This window comes from Bicyclus anynana, chromosome 12 (assembly GCF_947172395.1).
Source record: "Bicyclus anynana chromosome 12, ilBicAnyn1.1, whole genome shotgun sequence".
Lineage (NCBI taxonomy): Eukaryota > Metazoa > Arthropoda > Insecta > Lepidoptera > Nymphalidae > Bicyclus > Bicyclus anynana.
This window is the reverse complement of record NC_069094.1, coordinates 12,953,996-12,971,017: the sequence shown is the minus strand read 5'-3', so window position 1 is coordinate 12,971,017 and position 17,022 is coordinate 12,953,996. Positions and strand designations below refer to the sequence as shown.

Genomic DNA, 17,022 nt, shown 5'->3' with positions numbered 1-17,022 from the left:
TAAAAGTTTTAATAAGCTATGTTTTTGCATTATAATTATACTAGCTGACGCCGCGCGGTTTTACCCGTGTGGATACCGTTCCTGTAGGAAAACGGGGATAATATATAGTCTATAGCCTTCCTCGATAAATGGGCTATCTAACACTGAAAGAATTTTTCAAATCGGACCAGTAGTTCCTGAGATTAGCGCGATCAATCAAACAAACAAATTCTTCAGCTTTATATATTAGTATAGATAAAGATTATTTAGATTAAAACGTGTGTCATACTTTAATTATACATATTTATGTGTAAAGCGGACACCTACGACTTCGTTTACGTGAAAATTCAGCTTTTCACAAAACCTGCGGGAAAATTTCAGATTAAATAGTAGCCTATATTATGTTGCTCCATTACCTCCTCTATCTACCAGTGATAGATAGTCTCATTAAAATTGGTTCAGTTATTACAAAGATTAGTCCGGACAAATAGTTTCTATTTATTTATTGTACACATGAATATAAGTATAAAATAAGCCTAATAAAGTTTTAAAATCTTTTTCCGAAAACAGATATATAACTATTTTAGAATTTAAACTATCGTGAGTGTTATTCATATTAATTGATTCTGAAACACGGCTAAAACTCACGTGATATTACGTCGGAGTATGCCCGACTAGTTTCGAACCCATACGGGGCCCTTAGTCATGAGCTGGTTCTTGCATCGCGGCGCGATCCAAACTGCGAAGCGGCTGCGCGACACGCTGCTGCACGCATTGCGCGCGCGGAGAGGGGTTGAGTGGTGGGGAGTGAAGGTTCCGTTACACTCTCCGACGGTTCATTAATGTCATCTTCATTAGACTCGTCTTCTTGTAAGCAAACCGAACTAATGCTATCTTGTTCCAAGTTTGTTGTATGTGACAATGAAAGAAATAGCGGTTTCCACGCTGTGGGCAGCAACCATCCATGATCCCGATTAAAATTCGGGTGACGACTAATTTCTATCGCTTCACGTATCTTACGAGGTACTAGAAACTTTTCCCTTGACAATACAGAAGCCTTATCAAAACGGATATAATGAGTCGTACCCGAAGCTAGAACATGCTCGGCTATTGCTGAACCGTCCGTGTCCACATTCTTCATGCTCCGTATGTGTTCTTTTACTCTAGTGGTGATGTTACGGCGAGTCTCACCGATGTATGATCTACCACAGTCACACGGAATCTTGTACACCCCGGGCACGTTCAGCGGATCCCTATCCTTAGGCGATCGCAGTATACTCTTCACCAGTGCAGGTGGACGAAACCGCGTCACTATGTCAAATCTCCGTTGGAGATAGTGGCTGATTTTGTCCGTCACGCCCTTCACATATGTTAAGTACACTGGTGACCGGTTCACACAGGACGGTTTCCGCCTAGTTGTTGTTTGTGCCCATCTGGAACTCTGACGCCAACTATAGCCATTGTTCTCCGGCGCCTGTCTCACTACTCTTAGTTCGCACTCAATATAGGGTGGGTCACAAAGACTTAGGGCTCGATTTATGAGGCTTCTTGGTACCGACGATATCTGCGACGGATGGTGGTGCGAACTCGCATGGAGATATCTGTTGGTGTGAGTCGGTTTTCGGTACACCGTTGTATGTAATTCACCACCAGACCCCCGGATCACCATCACGTCTAAAAATGGCAGACCGCCCTCTTTTTCTTCCTCTTTCGTAAAATGAACCTTCTCATGTAGACTATTGAGACACTGGAATGTTATGGCCAAATCATCCCTGTTTACAATGGCAAACACATCATCCACATAACGCAGCCAAGGGCCTGACTAAGGGCCCCGTATGGGTTCGAAACTAGTCGGGCATACTCCGACGTAATATCACGTGAGTTTTAGCCGTGTTTCATAATCAATTAAGATATATAACTAATTATAGCATATCACCATTGTTTATAGTGAAAATTGAATTTCACTCGAACAGAGTTATTAGTTTTATCATCAAAGTAAGATTTACTACAAAGCAGGCATTTTGATAAAGGAAAAGTCGCAAATAATATCAAGCAGTTCGATATCATGAAACCATTAAGGAAATTCTAAAAAGTGTCATTTAAATATTAAAGACAGTAAGGCCGCTCGCGGCATAGAAGCGAATTCGCAGAATTCGAACCGGTGGAAAGTCGGTCAATGCTTTCTAGGAATACAATAAATAATTGACTGGTTAACAATTACCTTGCATTAACTGCACATAATATTATCAGCTATTTGCAAGAATATGAGTCGTTTAGCCGACCTTCAGAGAGACCGTAATATTAGCACAGATAGCTGTATAAATTTGAAATTGGAATTCCTTACCAAAGAAGAGATATTTAAGATCATAGTGGCCAGTACACAGAGTAACCAGAGTGAGTCTTTACAAGTAACGTGTGAATCCGGCGCAACCCATAAAAAAACAAACGTCATGCGTCTCCTTGACAACCGCATATACGAACTTTTTTCATAATATGTATTTCAAAATTTAACACTTACAACAAGTACGTAAATTAATATAATAAATTAAATTATTTAAAAACACAATTAATATATTTAAAAACATAAGAGGCTATTTTTCTTGAATAATATTGAAAATTACTGACGCGACGCTTGGTGTCGTACTGATTCGAAAATGTATTAGTTTTTGAATTTCGTATGTGTGACGGATACGACACCGTTGTGTTCCGTACGCTCTATCTGTATATTATTGATTAATCTGAGGGTCAGTTTGACAAAACGCCAATTTCATATTTAAGAATTCTTATTTAAATTCTTTGACTTGAAACGAGCGATGACGTCTCCAAATGACTACGACTTGTAAACGCCTGTGTTAGTAAGGAACCACGCAACACAATCTATAAATCTATAAAGCTTAGGTCTATGTACAATGTACATAAATAAATGCTCTAGCCGAGCCGTGATAGCGCAGTGGATACGACCTCTGCCTCCGATTCCGGAGGGCGAGGGTTCAAATCCGGTCCGGAGCATGCACCTCATTACTTTTCAGTTGTTTGCATTAAAAAAAAATTACATGTCTTAAACGGTGAAAGACATAAACATCGTAAGGAAACCTGCATACCAGAGAATTTTCTTAATACTCTGCGTGTTTGAAGTCTGCCAACCGCATTGGACCAGCGTGGTGGATTCATCTCTATATAAAATCTCATCCAGATCGATTCACTGGTTTAGTCGTGATAACAGACACACCGACAGACAGACTTTCGCATTTATAATATTGATATGAATAAGGTATCGACAGTTTTTTTTTCTGTAGAGCTGAAAATCCTCATGGAAACTCGGTTGGGTAGTGTTGGACTCCTACCGGCTGAAAACTTCAAGTGGTGTACCTGCCATTCGGCCTACCATGTCGTAGGCTTTTCTCACTTCCTTTCCTTTTCAATATTCTTCTTTATTTTCATTATACTTTCCGAGAAGGTATCGACAGCTGTAGGAAAATAAAATTCAACGTACCTTTAAAGTAGCCAATAAATACAAAAATATTCAAAACTACGGCAAACGTCGCTTTCACTGTAGTGTAGAATAACATACATTTTGTATAAAGGAAGGGATCTTAAAAGGTTTCCCGTAACGTCGTTTCAAGCATCACCGCGTCGATATTTTGTTGTTGAAAGTATTGTATCGTATATATCGCTTACAACCGCAAAACGTTCCGTCAGCTGCAAATAGAGGAAAACCATACAAATATATGAAGTGGGTCAGATATTTGTTCTTCTGCATAAAACTATTGCATATAATTTCTAGATTTACTTTTAAAAAAAGGCAATAAAGGTAGGTACGAGTAGGTAGGCATTAACCGATGTAAGAGATCGTAAGCTTCTGGTAATTAGTGATTAAACGAATGTGAGTCGCTTCATTCGTAGATATAATTTTTACCAAGTAGTTTCCTTTAATTTACGAGCAACAACGAACACTTCAGAGATGTTTTCTTTGAAGCGGATGTCAACAAACAAAATAGCTAACAAAATATATTTGCCATTAGCGGACGCCCACGACTTCATCTGCGTGGATTTTAGTTTAGTTAGGTTTTAGTTAGGGAACCATTGATTTTTTCCGGGATAAAAAGTAGTCTATGTAATAATTCCAAGGTATTATCTATCTTCGCTAAAATTTTAGCCAAATCGGTTTAGTAGTTGCGGCGTTTAGTAGTTGCGGAGATCGCTAAGGCCAAAGAGGCGAAATAAGAATAATGCCTACTTATTAAGTTTTCATGGAAAGTATTAGTAAAGTAAGCTATTGGAATCATATATAAGGAGGAAATGCATAGAGACTTTTCCCGTTAAAGAATAATTTTGTGTAAAGTACGATTCTAGGATTCAAAAGAAAATCATTAGACTATTAAGGCTATATTGAGTTCTACGTATTCCGTGCCGTAATAAAAGAGAAGGCCTAGCGAAAGGGGAGGCGCTACGGCGCGCGTTGCAACCCCATGCACCATTCTCAACTCAGTACTTCACTTCAGTAGCTCGGTGGACGCCGAACAGTGCGGTCGTGTTTTACGCTCGGGCAGACAACATAAACTTTTCACGGCACTTCGAAGAAGAAACAGATTAAAAGTTTACCGCCCTCATAATCACTGCTTCGCGTGTGTTGGATGTTATCCAGTGATGGTTAACGATGTGTTTCGTTCCTTAAAATGTATTTGTCGAAGTGTTTTTTTTAGTTTTCATGTCGGATGAACTTATCATTATTTAAATGCCGCATATTTTAAATACCATATTGTATTTCTACTTTGGTGGCTAATCTAATTGAATTATTTATTTTAAATACATAGAAAAAGATCCGTAAATTGTGATGTTATTTTTTAACTTTTGGCGCCCAACGTGGGACTATAAACAGTTTATTTTCTAACTACCTTCTTAATACTTGAAAATGATTGTGTGAGACTAGGACTGCATAAACTAAAAAACTAAGTGAATTATTTATAAGATGAACTTTGTTTACCAATTTGGAATTGGCAAAATTATCAAAATGTTTCTTGTATTTCTCATATTGGATTGGTTGTTTGCACAAAGCATCGTCGCCACTATACGTAAGTATTAAGTTACTTTACATAATTGTCACAATCTTACATACTTATGTCTTATCGTGTCTGTTGCAGTAGTAAAGCGTTTATTGACAAAGCTTGCCTGGGGAAGAATTATCGCCATATTTATATTTTCCGCTTAGTAGCATTGCTTTCTTCTAGTCTAAAGGGTTAATGGTTGCCAGGAAAGTAACAGGCATATGACACTTACCAATCCTCTCCCTTTTTATAAGCTTACAGAATGACGATATCGGTGTCGCTTGTAGGTAGGTATGCATTGTAAAATTTTGCTCTGTGGACCACTAACCATCAGGTGTGTCATTTGTTTACCCCCGAAACTATTATATTATGCACTTGACAAGTAACATTAGCTCAGGTTCAATAAATAAGCATTTTTCGATTTTCAATATTTGGATGTCATACATACTTTCTCATTTACTTATATTAAAGGCGAAAGTAAGTCTGTCTGAATGTGTGTCGAAGCGGCTGAACCGATCAAAATGAATTTTAGTATTCTAATAACTGGGATCTAAGAGCAGAGCATAGGCTACTTTTTGTCTAAAATAAATAGAGAAAGGGTCGAAATAGGGGTTGAAAGTTTTGTATGGAAAGTCCTTAATTTTTAGAGTTACAGTTCTAAACATCAACCCCTAAATGGTTGAAAGAGAATGTTGTAAGATTACACTAAATTTTCGCAGACGAAGTAACGGGCGTCCGCTAGTATAATTACATATATATCTTTCGTGCCTCATCAATATTATTGGAGTAAGTACTCGTGTTTACGAGTAAGTCTAAACTGAGTCATTATGAGGGTGATAGGTTTCACGATAGTAGTTACCTTTGAGTCGGAAATCATTACCTTCCAACTCGTTAGCAGTGTGTTAGTTCCAAGCCTTACATACCTACATAATTATTTCATACTTGTGTTTGATATATATTTTTTAATTTTTAAAAATTAGCCCTTCACTACAATCTCACCTTATGGTAAGTAATGATGGAAGCGGGCTAACTTGTTAGGGGGAGGATGAAAATCCATACCCTTTTCGGTGTTTACACGACATCGCTTGGCGGTACGTCTCTGCCGGTAGGGTGGTAACTAACCAAAAGTCCGAAGCTTCCCACCAGCCAGACCTGGACCAATTAAGAAAATCTCAATCAGCCCAGCCGGGGATCGAACCCAGGACCTCCATTTTGTAAATCCACCGCGCATACCACTGCGCCACGGAGGCCGTCAAAATAATACTCATATGTACCTACATGAATATAGTAATATTAATGTACATAATATGAGTATATTTAGTAACTGCCTCGTTGGTCCAGTAGTTAGCCTATTTGGCTTAAAAGCACGAGGTCGTGGGTTCGAGTCTTGAATCGGTCTACGATATTTCTTTTTTCTAAAAAAAATCTGAATGCACTGCACACGGATCACAGTATACACAAACAAAACATAATTATACAACACTAGCGGACGCCCGCGACTTCGTCCGCGTAAAAATTGATGTAAACTTATCTACGTCTACCTTACCCTGCTCGTAAACCTACCCAACCCTACCCTACTCTACCCCTACCTTATTCCTACCCTACCGCTAACGCTAACCCTACCCTCCCCCCACCTTACCCCTACCCTAACCCTACCCGTAACCTATCCATACCCTATCCTACCCTACCCCTAATCTACCCCTACCCTACCCCTACCTTACTTCTACCCTACCGCTAACCCTAACCCTTCCCTACCCCTACCTTACCCCTACCCTACACTACCCCTACCTTATCCGTACCCTACACTTTCCCTAAATTACCCCTACACTACCTCTATCCTACCCCTTCCCTACCCCTATCCTACCCCTACCCTCAGTGAAATTGGTCAAGCCTTTTGTGCGTGGTGCAATGACCAAAAGTATATAATTTCCCAAGCGACTTCTATGCTAATACTATAAAGAGGTAAAGTTTGTGTGGTTGTCGGGGGTAATCTCTGGATCTACTGGACCGATTTGGAAAATTCTTTTACCAATAGAAAGCTACATTATTTGCGAGTGTCATAGGCTATGTTTGGTCCTCATATTCACACGGGAACGGGAACCACGTAATTGAAACCGCGGGGCGTCATATAGCGGCATATCTGCGACTTTCAGAAATTTTCATTTTGTGTGAAAGCAAAAGCTTTCACACAAAATGCAACGACTTGGTTATATAGGGAAACACTGAATAGTGGCAATACGTTGAAGGATTATTTATCAGCAGTATCAAGGCACGCCGTTGCTGACATGTCAGTAATTAGTTGCGGCCACAGACTCCCACAGGAATAAATAGATCTGGACCGATATACAGAACAACTGCATTGATATAGTACTCGCGACTTTGTCTACCCTTCATCATCATCAACCCACATTCGGCTCACTGCTAATCTCGAATCTCCTCTTAGAATGAGAGGGGTTAGGCCAATAGTCCACCACGCTGGCCCAATACGGATTGGCAGACTTCACACACGCAGAGAATCAAGAAAATTCTCTGGTATGAAGATTTCCTCACGATGTTTTTCCTTCACCGTTTCGGTATTTCGTGATGAGTGATGATATGCCGTGATAGCCCAGTGGATATTTATTTATTTATTTATTTATTATATATCCTTAGTATGCTTACAGCTAAGCCAAAACGCATACAAAGTACAGACTTACAATATAACAATATAACTGATAAACAAATTACAATATAATCACTATACAATACAAACACTTAAATTGCATATTTCTATAAAATTAAAATTAGAATTCACAGCTGTTTACAATATCAATAAATACATGAAGTTTTATATCAAAAATATCTAGATCTTGGCGCTGAGCAATCAACGAATTGAGCATCGACAGTACCCGATTAGTTGGGGCATTTCGAGCATATTGCGTACGGAACGACTTGATAGCGAAAAAAGGTCGCTTACGACACGACCGAAGCAACTTGCCTGATTCTCGAACCGACAAGGCACATCGCGACAGTGCGTCCGAGTTATCTACTTTATTGTGTATTAGCAGGAAGTAATGGATGAGAATAGCTCTCTTTCGCCTTAACTCCAGAGTGTCTAGCCCCACCATACCAGACACAAACAAGGAAGGGTATAAATATGGGTAATAACCGTAAATTTTTTTATACAAACCACGCGCGAATTTTTTTTGGACTTTCTCAACGGTAAGTGTATGAGTAGCACATAACGGACTCCAGACAGGTGATATGACCTCTGCCCCCGATTCTGGAGGGTGCGAGTTCGAATCCAGTGCGGGGCGTGCACCAACTTTACAGTTCTGTGCATTTTTTAAGAAATTAAATATCATGTGTCGCATTTTTCCTTCAACAGTGAAGGAAAAACATCGCGAGGAAACCTGCATACCAGAGAATTTTCTTAATTCTCTGCGTGTGTGAAGTCTGCTAATCCGTATTGGGCCAGCGTGGTGGACTATTGGCCTAACCTCTCTTATTCTGAAAAGGAGACTCGAGCTCAGTGGGCCGAATATGGGTTGATAATGATGATGATAAGTGATGATAAGTGAGGAGGTTATTTAGTAACATTCATAAAACGCAAAAGTATGAATGAAGAAATATAAAATCCCATCATAATAATTCCCATGCGTTTTGACATTGAACTTTCACCACTGAGTTAATACTGAACGTATTATCGGTTGACACAAACGCCACGGTATCACGAAACCGTTTTTACATAACGCTTATTATACTTTAATAGCTATTATATTGCTGCGACTTCGTTCATTTCCGTAAATTTATATATCTAGCTGACGCTCGTGACTTTGTCCGCGTGAAATTCAGTTACTGAGAACCGCGGCAACTAAGGATTTTTCCGGAATAAATAGTATGCAAACATACAGCCACATCCGGAAAAATTTTGGTTCACGGATGTTATTATGTCGAACCATTTTTTTATTCTTTACAAGTTAGCCCTTGACTACAACTAGAACTTCATAATCCTTTATTTTTTTTGATTGTGTAAGTGCCGTAGGCTTCTTAACGGGACTTTCGCGGCGTCACCGGGGGCTTTGGGCGAGCGCAGAAGCATCGCTTGATAGGGTCCAAATGCATCAATCATTGTTGTGTGTGCCAAATAAAAATCTTTTTTTTTTTAAAAAAAAAAGAATATTTGCCATATCTTTTAAACATGACCAATATTCCCATCCCCCTCCAACTAGTCGGGAAAGACTGTATTAGGAGTGGGTGCGACAATAGACCAACGGGCCGGGGATCAAACCACCACCCCTCAGCGATGAGTCCGACCGCTCTTACCGTTGAGCTATTGAGGCTTTTAAGTATCTTTAGTAGTAGTTGAGGCTCTTTCTTCTTTCTTTATTTGCAGCTCAATAAGTTAACAAATACCACAACGAAGCAGTTATCCTTTATAACAATATCCAGTTTATATTTTAGAAGAGGCGCACTTTTAATGAAGTACGCAAGTGAAGCTTTTTGAATAATAATAATTATTAACAAGTACGCAAGCAAGTGAGCTTTTTTAAAATAATAATTATTAACATTTGCTGCAAAACTGGAATAGCGAAGAGTAACACGCTCGGCTAGTAATGACTTTTGAAGCTTTTCCGCGCGCTGCTTGGCTTACAAAAAATGTAGTGTTAGTAGAACAGTTTAAGTTTTATATGAAAAATGAACACTAAATTCTATATATTTCTCTATAATATTGAGGGTTATTTAACATCGTGATAAATATAAGTTTGTTTGTTACAAATTCTTAAACTAATATTTTATAGAAATAAAATTTGATTTTTGTTTTATAGATTGAATAGAACCTAGAGGACCAATTTTAAAATTGCTTTCACCACATATTTTATATTATCAGCGAGTAACATAGGTTCCCATGGGAATGAGAACTACGCCAATGAAATCGCAGGGGCTTAATCTAGTAAATAAAAAAATCCTGTCACAGATTTTTTGGTCACACGCCTTTGAAACGGGTTGACCGATTTAGATTTCTGGAAATAGCCATAAAATATATTTTACCCCCTACTCACTCACTGCCATTTTAGATTACGATTTAAGTAGTTTTTAATTAAATAAATTTATATGGTGGAACAACATTTGCCAAGTCAGCAAGTTTAATAAAAAAATCTACATTTATATTAATGATTTTTTCTCTATAATTAGTAGAAAGGACGTGAAGTATTTTGCACTATTCTATCCTCACCCTTTTTTATCGCGATTTTAGGAATTTTGTATGAATGAAAGAAGATTATATTATTACTAGCTGACGCCGTGCGGTTTCATCCGTGTGGTTCCGTAGAAATACGGGAATAAAATATAGCCTATAGCCTTTCTCAACAAATGGGCTATCTAACACTGAAAGAATTTTTAAAATCGGACCAGTAGTTCCTGAGATTAGCGCGTTCAACCAAACAAACTCTTCAGCTTTATAATATTAGTATAGATTGATACCTTTGACCTATTAAGTTGAACCACACTACTAGTAGTAATGTTCCCGTCTCTTACATTAACGCGTCCAACTTCCCGCGGGCCCCAAAAAGATTTATTTGTTACAATAAAAGCAAAACCATGCGGCACTGGCGTTAACGCAAAATAAGTAAGGATGAAGATTTATCGCTTTAACTTCTTTTTTTTTTGGATAAACTTTTACGAGCTGCAATTTTTCACACCGACTGCACTTACCGCTTGACATTTATTTTATTGGACTATCAATATATATTTTTAAAAGACCATTAACACGGGTGTCTCTGTTTCCGGTTTTTAAATACACAATATACGGGTATGTCGGAAAAACCACCAACTAGTAGAAAAACAGAGAGCGGAAACGCTATTCGGGCTTTTGTAAAGCGTGTCCCGTTATCTATCGTCTCATTGCTGAGCTCGAGTCTCCACTCAGTGAGAGGCGTTAGGCCAATAGTACACCACGCTGGCCCAATGCGGATTGGCAGACTTCACACACGCAGAGAATTAAGAAAATTCTCTGGTATGCAGGTTTCCTCACGATGTTTTCCTTCACCGTTTGAGACACGTGATATTTAATTTCTTAAAATGCACACAACTGAAAAGTTGGAGGTGCATGTCCCGGACCGGTTTAAACCCACACCCTCCGGAATCGGAGGCAGAGGTCATATCCACTGGGCTATCACGGCGTCGTTCGTGTCCTATAATGTGTGTTCCTAAAGTAATCATTCTATTGAAACGGTTGTTATAGTTGCTGTCAATGAGTACTCGACAGCTTAAAGCTAATAATGAAAATGATAATTAGAGGTAGTTACGAGTTTCACGGGCCTCTATGATTACCCGGACGGTAATTTTTTTTTTAAATTTTAATATCGCTTTGCCATACGTGGGTCACACTATAAGTTTTGCGTAACTTAAAAAAACGACATCTTATAATCTATACTAATATTATAAACCTGAAGAGTTTGTTTGTTTGTTTGTTTGATTAAACGCGCTAATCTCAGGAACTACTGGTCCGATTTGAAAAATTCTTTCAGTGTTAGATAGCCCATGTATTGAGGAAGGCTATTCCTACGGGAACTGGAGCCACGCGGGTGAAACCGTGCGGCGTCAGCTAGTTATTATATATTTATTAAGGCATCCTTAACGAGAACCAATAATACGAGCACTGATACACCGATAACTTTTTGATGAATATTTAATATTAAGCTTTTCGGAACACGATCTCTATTATTAGGCATACGCCTACAAATTGGCCGCCGGCTTTATTCATTACCTTTCATTATACTATGCCAGAAAAGCGAAGATCAATGAATAACACAGAATCCTAACAGGTATGGGCGACCTTTAATGCAAAATTGTTATTTTATCTCTTAAAAGAAAGAGATCTTTTCTTACTCCTTAAAAAAATAATTGAGTATTATTGAAACTACAAACTACAAATAATTAAACAAAGCTTAATTTGATTCTATTTCGATTCGATAAGTAATAATTTATATCTATCTATACTAATGTATAAAGCTAAAGCGTTTGTTTGGTTGCGCTAATCTCAGAAACTGCTGGTTCGATTTGAAAAATTCTTTCAGTGTGAGATAGCCCATTTATCGAGGAAGGCTATAAGATATATATTATCCCCGTACTCTTACTAGAACGAGAACCAGGCGGGTGCAACCGCTCGGCGTCATATAGTATGTATTGTATAAAGTAGAAGTACTAAGATTGTAAGCACGCTTGTGATAACAACCGACAATATCTGCCTATTTTAAGTAGTCCTATAAGGTGAAGGCGGGTATTTCGCTGCAGAAACAGAAAAAAAGCACTAAAAATCACACTTGAAAGTAATGCAATTTGATTACGACGTTAACAATCAGACACGTGATAGCCCAGTGGATATGACCTCTGTCTCCGATTCCGTAGGGTGTGGGTTCGTATCCGGTCCGGAGCATGCACCTCCAACTTTTCAGTTGTGTGCATTTTAAGAAATTAAATATCACGTGTCTCAAACGGTGAAGGAAAACATCGTGAGGAAACCTGCATACCAGAGAATTTCTTAATTCTCTGCGTGTGTGAAGTCTGCCAATCCGCATTGGGCCAGCGTGGTGGACTATTGGCCTAACCCCTCTCATTCTGAGAGGAGACTCGAGCTCAGCAGTGAGCCGTATAAGGGTTGATAATGTATGTAATGTAATGTTAACAATCAGACGTTCAAAACAAAATTAGCTATGTACCTATCAGGGATTGACCTCTGACCAATCCCTTTCGGTGTCAAAATCTCCCCAAGTCGTTGTCCAAGTCTACTTATAGCTATACTTACTTATAGCTATGGCCACAAGTTAGTAAAACTCGTTGGTTGACAGCGGTCGAAATTCGACCGTTAATACTTGATAATTGACACTTTCTGAAGTAACATTTTATGTGCTTGAATATTTATTTAGTTTATACTAGCAGACGCCCGCGACTTCGTCCGCGTGAAATTTAGTTTTTCACAAATCCCTCGGGAACCACAGAATTTTCCGGGATAAAAAGTAACTTATGTGTTAAACCAGAGTAAGTAAGAGTAGGCGTTGAAGAGTAACAAACATCCATACAAACTTTCGCGTTTATAATATTAGTAGGATGAACAATTAAATTAAATTAAATATCTCAAATATCTCAATTAAAAGAGTAACTCTAAAAATGAAGGACTTTCCATACAAACTTTCAACCCCTGTTTCACCCCCTTTTATTTTTATTTTAGGGTCAAAAAGTATCCTATGTTTTGCTCCAAGGTCCCATTTACGATCATACCAAAATTCATCTTGATCGGTTCAGCCGTTTAGCCGTGAAAAGGTAACACACAGACAGACAGAGTTACTTCCGTATTTATAATATTAGTATAGATTTAGTTAGCTGTGTAATAAAAAAGTAATGTAGGCTAGGCTTACGTATTAGTAACAAATATTACCTTTTTATAATACAATTTATGCACTGCTTTAATATAAAATGACTTTGAGCTATTTTAATTATTCCTAAATTAATGAGAATAAAATTTGAAAATAAACATCATTTAAAATAAATTAGAAATTAAAAACATCCGTTTTCTACTTTCATAACGAATTTGTTTGTTGGTAAACATTGCACATCGAATTTGACTTTAGTTTAAGTACTATTTTAGTTTATAAAATCAATGCCACGTTTATGTATCTATATTATTAATATATTATGTAAAGAAAAAAAATACAAGGTAGCTATAAATATAGCTTCGAGTACACATTAGCCGCTAATAGCTTCACTGACACCGACGATTAGAAACGCTGTATTAAAATCACTCCCCTCTATTTGGATTATCGCGGCTAAATTTGACGCGCAGTCAATTAGCGCTGACTGGCGGACTGGGTCGGCCATTTGCAATTTGTCAGTGACAGCCGCGGAAGTTTCATGAGCGTTTGTTTTACAGAACCCATGAAATTGCAATCGAGGTGTAATGGTACGTTTATATCTACAGACATTTAGCGTGCCAGACACGTGCCGTGGCAGACAAAATAATATTCTTCTATATTACAGCCTTTCTTGATGTTATACTGTTTACCAACATAGAAATTAGAAATGTAGGTAGAAAACGCATGTCATTTCATGACATTTATTTTAAATTATGTATGGTTTGTTTATAAAATATATTAACCATATCTAATTGTTCAGGTTTAATAATAAAATTTGTTTAAGCAAGTTAGTAGAGAGCCGTGATAGCCCAGTGGATATGACCTCTGCTTCCGATTCCGGAGGGTGTGGGTTCGAATCCGGTCCGGGGCATGCACCTCCAATTTTTCAGTTGTGTGCATTTTAAGAAATTAAATATCACGTGTCTCAATCGGTGAAGGAAAACATCGCGAGGAAACCTGCATACCAGAGAATTATCTTAATTCTCTGCGTGTGTGAAGTCTGCCAATCCGCATTGGGCCAGCATGGTGGTCTAATGGCCTTCCTCCTCTCATTCTGAGAGGAGACTCGAGCTCGGCGGTGAGCCGAATATGGGTTGATGACGTGAAGAGCAAGTTAATTTTAATTATTATTAGGTGTGAAATGACTAGTGATTTGTACCTTCATTTTTAATTTGTTTGTTAGTAAACAGTACTCTTTAAGAAAGGCTGTAGTATATACAGTGTTTATTGACGTATTTATATCTATCGTAACGCGGCCGCGCAGACGTTGACAGACACGGGCCGCGCCCGTATTTACGGAAAGAATATTTTGTCTGTGCGGTTCGTGTCTGTAGAGTCCTTTTGATGCAACTTGAACTAAAATTGACAGCGCCTTACACAAATTACAATGAGCGTCATTAAGACATTAGCGTCACGTCTGGGGGACTTCTTTTATGAAAAGGAAACTTCTGCCACGAATCCGTGAATAACGCCCCATACAAAATGATACGATTTAATGACGTCGTAGGTCATATTAATCGTTAGATTTGTGTGGGCGTTCAAACAAAATTACTAATAAATATCTTTGTTATTTGTGCAATTATTGAAAAATGTCACATGTAATGTAAGGAAGCTAAAACTATATGAATTTTCATTTAATTACGATATAAGATTTTTAATAGATTTTGAAATTTTATAATCTTATTTATTTTTGCAAATATCCAGTCAATCTTTGCTTTTTATGTATAAATTAGTTAACATTGGCTTTAGTTACCCGAGTGTATCATAAAAATCAATGTATTCAAACCTAGTTATCATTCCCATAAGTCGTTACGAAAATAGTTCATGGTGGAAAACGCTCATCACACAAATCATTTTCAGTTGTGAGAATCGAACTTAGGGCATTTGTTGCAGAAGGCAATGGCAAACTCGCTGCGCCACAGGGCAGTACATTTAAAAAAAAAAAGAAAACAGTAAATACCAACATTTCTGTATCAAATAAATGCGATAGACTGGAAACACCATAACAATTTATGGGGAATATTTTTCGTAAAATGCCAAAATAATTACTGCCCAAAATAAATCAAAACCTTATTAGTATAACATTAAAGGCGAATATCTGGAGAAAGCGTTACAGCTTCGACCTGGATTTGTTTTTATTTCGTGTCGCGTGCGAGTCGACTAATTTAATCAAAACATGGTTTATTAATCCGTATTTGGCAATAAGGCTACGAGTTTTTGGGTTGATTTCCAAGTGAAAAGTACAAATGAGCTTCTAGAAACTTCTAGATTTTCTGTTCATAAGTATCTACACTAATATTATAAAGAGTTTGTTTGAACGCGCTAATCTCAGGAACTTCTGGTCCGATTTGAAAAATTATTTCAATGTTAGATAGCACATTTACCGAGGAAGGCTATAGACTAAACATTATCTCCGCATTCCTACGGCAACTGGTACCACGTGGAAACCGTGCGGTGTAAGCTATTATATGCCTCACATCGTGCCAAGTTTCATTTGAATCCATCCAGTAGTTTCAGAGTGATATAATTAAAAAAAGATTGTTTTTGACTTTCTTGTGTTTTTAATAGATTAGCTATTAGTGTCATAATGCTAAAAATAATCATGATTAAGTCAAGATCAAATCATGATGGATATTCTTATTAAAACAAGCAATTAGGAACTACTTCATAAAATAATGGATGGATGGATGGTACGATGTCGTTTAGAAACCAAAAGGTGTGTGGATTTTCATCCTCCTACTTAAAAGTTAGCTCGCTACCATCTTGGATCTGCATCATTACTTACAAGGTGAGATTGTAGTCAAGGGTTAAAGATTAAAAAAAAAAATGGACCAACAAATATATTGACAATTTACACAGTCGTAATCTGCTTTTCTGAGTTTAAAACTGTAAACAGACTGCGGTCACCCGATTATGCACACTCAATCCCTCAAATCACCTGGTCTAAATCCTTGTGCAATACTTTCTTCATCCATGTGGCCATGGGTTCAGTTCACTCAAATAGAAACCTTTTATAGTAGAATAGTTACCCAATAAGTGACTCTGCAGTAATTGTCTAAAGATTGACATTAAGCGCTCCATGTGCTCGCTTTAGTAGGAGCAGTAATTATGTCAACCCTATCGCGGCACCGGGGCATGTCGGGCATGTCGAGGCATGTCGGGGCAAACACGACGGTCTCTCGGTTCGATACGTCAAGCTATAGTTACCAAATACGACGTCCTTTAATGCACTCTACCGTTCTACAAATATGATCCCGCTCGCCGCTCGGTATACAGAGGAAAACTAGCTAGCTATTTACGAACAAAACATTTCGAGTGTAGTTTTTGGATTGAAAAATTGTATCCAGCTTCTTATTTGGCGGTATTTGAACAAATACCATAAGTATTTCATCCAATACAGATTTTTAGTACAAGTTCGACAAAAAAGTCAATTTTTTCCTAAGCTTTGTTTGTTCAGTGTGTTTAGCCATTGACTGCGATCTCACCGGATGTTATGTGATGATATCTAATGTGGAAGCTGGCTTACTTGGAAGAAGTACCTACAAGTTTATTCTACCTATTTCTCTGCGGCTTCGTACCTGAACGCTAAATCGCTTGGCGGTACGTCT

General features: G+C 38.0%; 2 protein-coding genes across 2 annotated transcripts in view; one reads left to right on the top strand and one right to left on the bottom strand.

Moving 5' to 3' along the window:
- Positions 1-326: 326 nt before the first annotated feature.
- LOC112048970 (uncharacterized) lies at positions 327-1,648 on the bottom strand. The gene is made up of 2 exons (XM_052884807.1): positions 1,171-1,648; positions 327-343 (listed from the first exon to the last, which is right to left on the bottom strand). Exons 1-2 carry the CDS (start codon positions 1,646-1,648, stop codon positions 327-329), a joined length of 495 nt encoding a protein of 164 aa, XP_052740767.1.
- A 2,833-nt stretch (positions 1,649-4,481) lies between these two features.
- The window catches only part of LOC112048966 (lachesin-like), a 32,798-nt gene continuing 20,257 nt past the window's right edge, over positions 4,482-17,022 (top strand). Inside the window, exon 1 of the mRNA XM_024086677.2 lies at positions 4,482-5,051. Coding sequence (XP_023942445.1) covers positions 4,949-5,051 — 103 coding nt within the window. The 5' untranslated portion in view covers positions 4,482-4,948. The remainder of the gene's footprint in view (positions 5,052-17,022) is intronic.

Excerpts from the sequence above, each read along its gene's own strand:
- LOC112048970 (XM_052884807.1), bottom strand. The coding sequence starts at position 1,648 with ATGGTGATCCGGGGGTCTGGTGGTGAATTACATACAACGGTGTACCGA.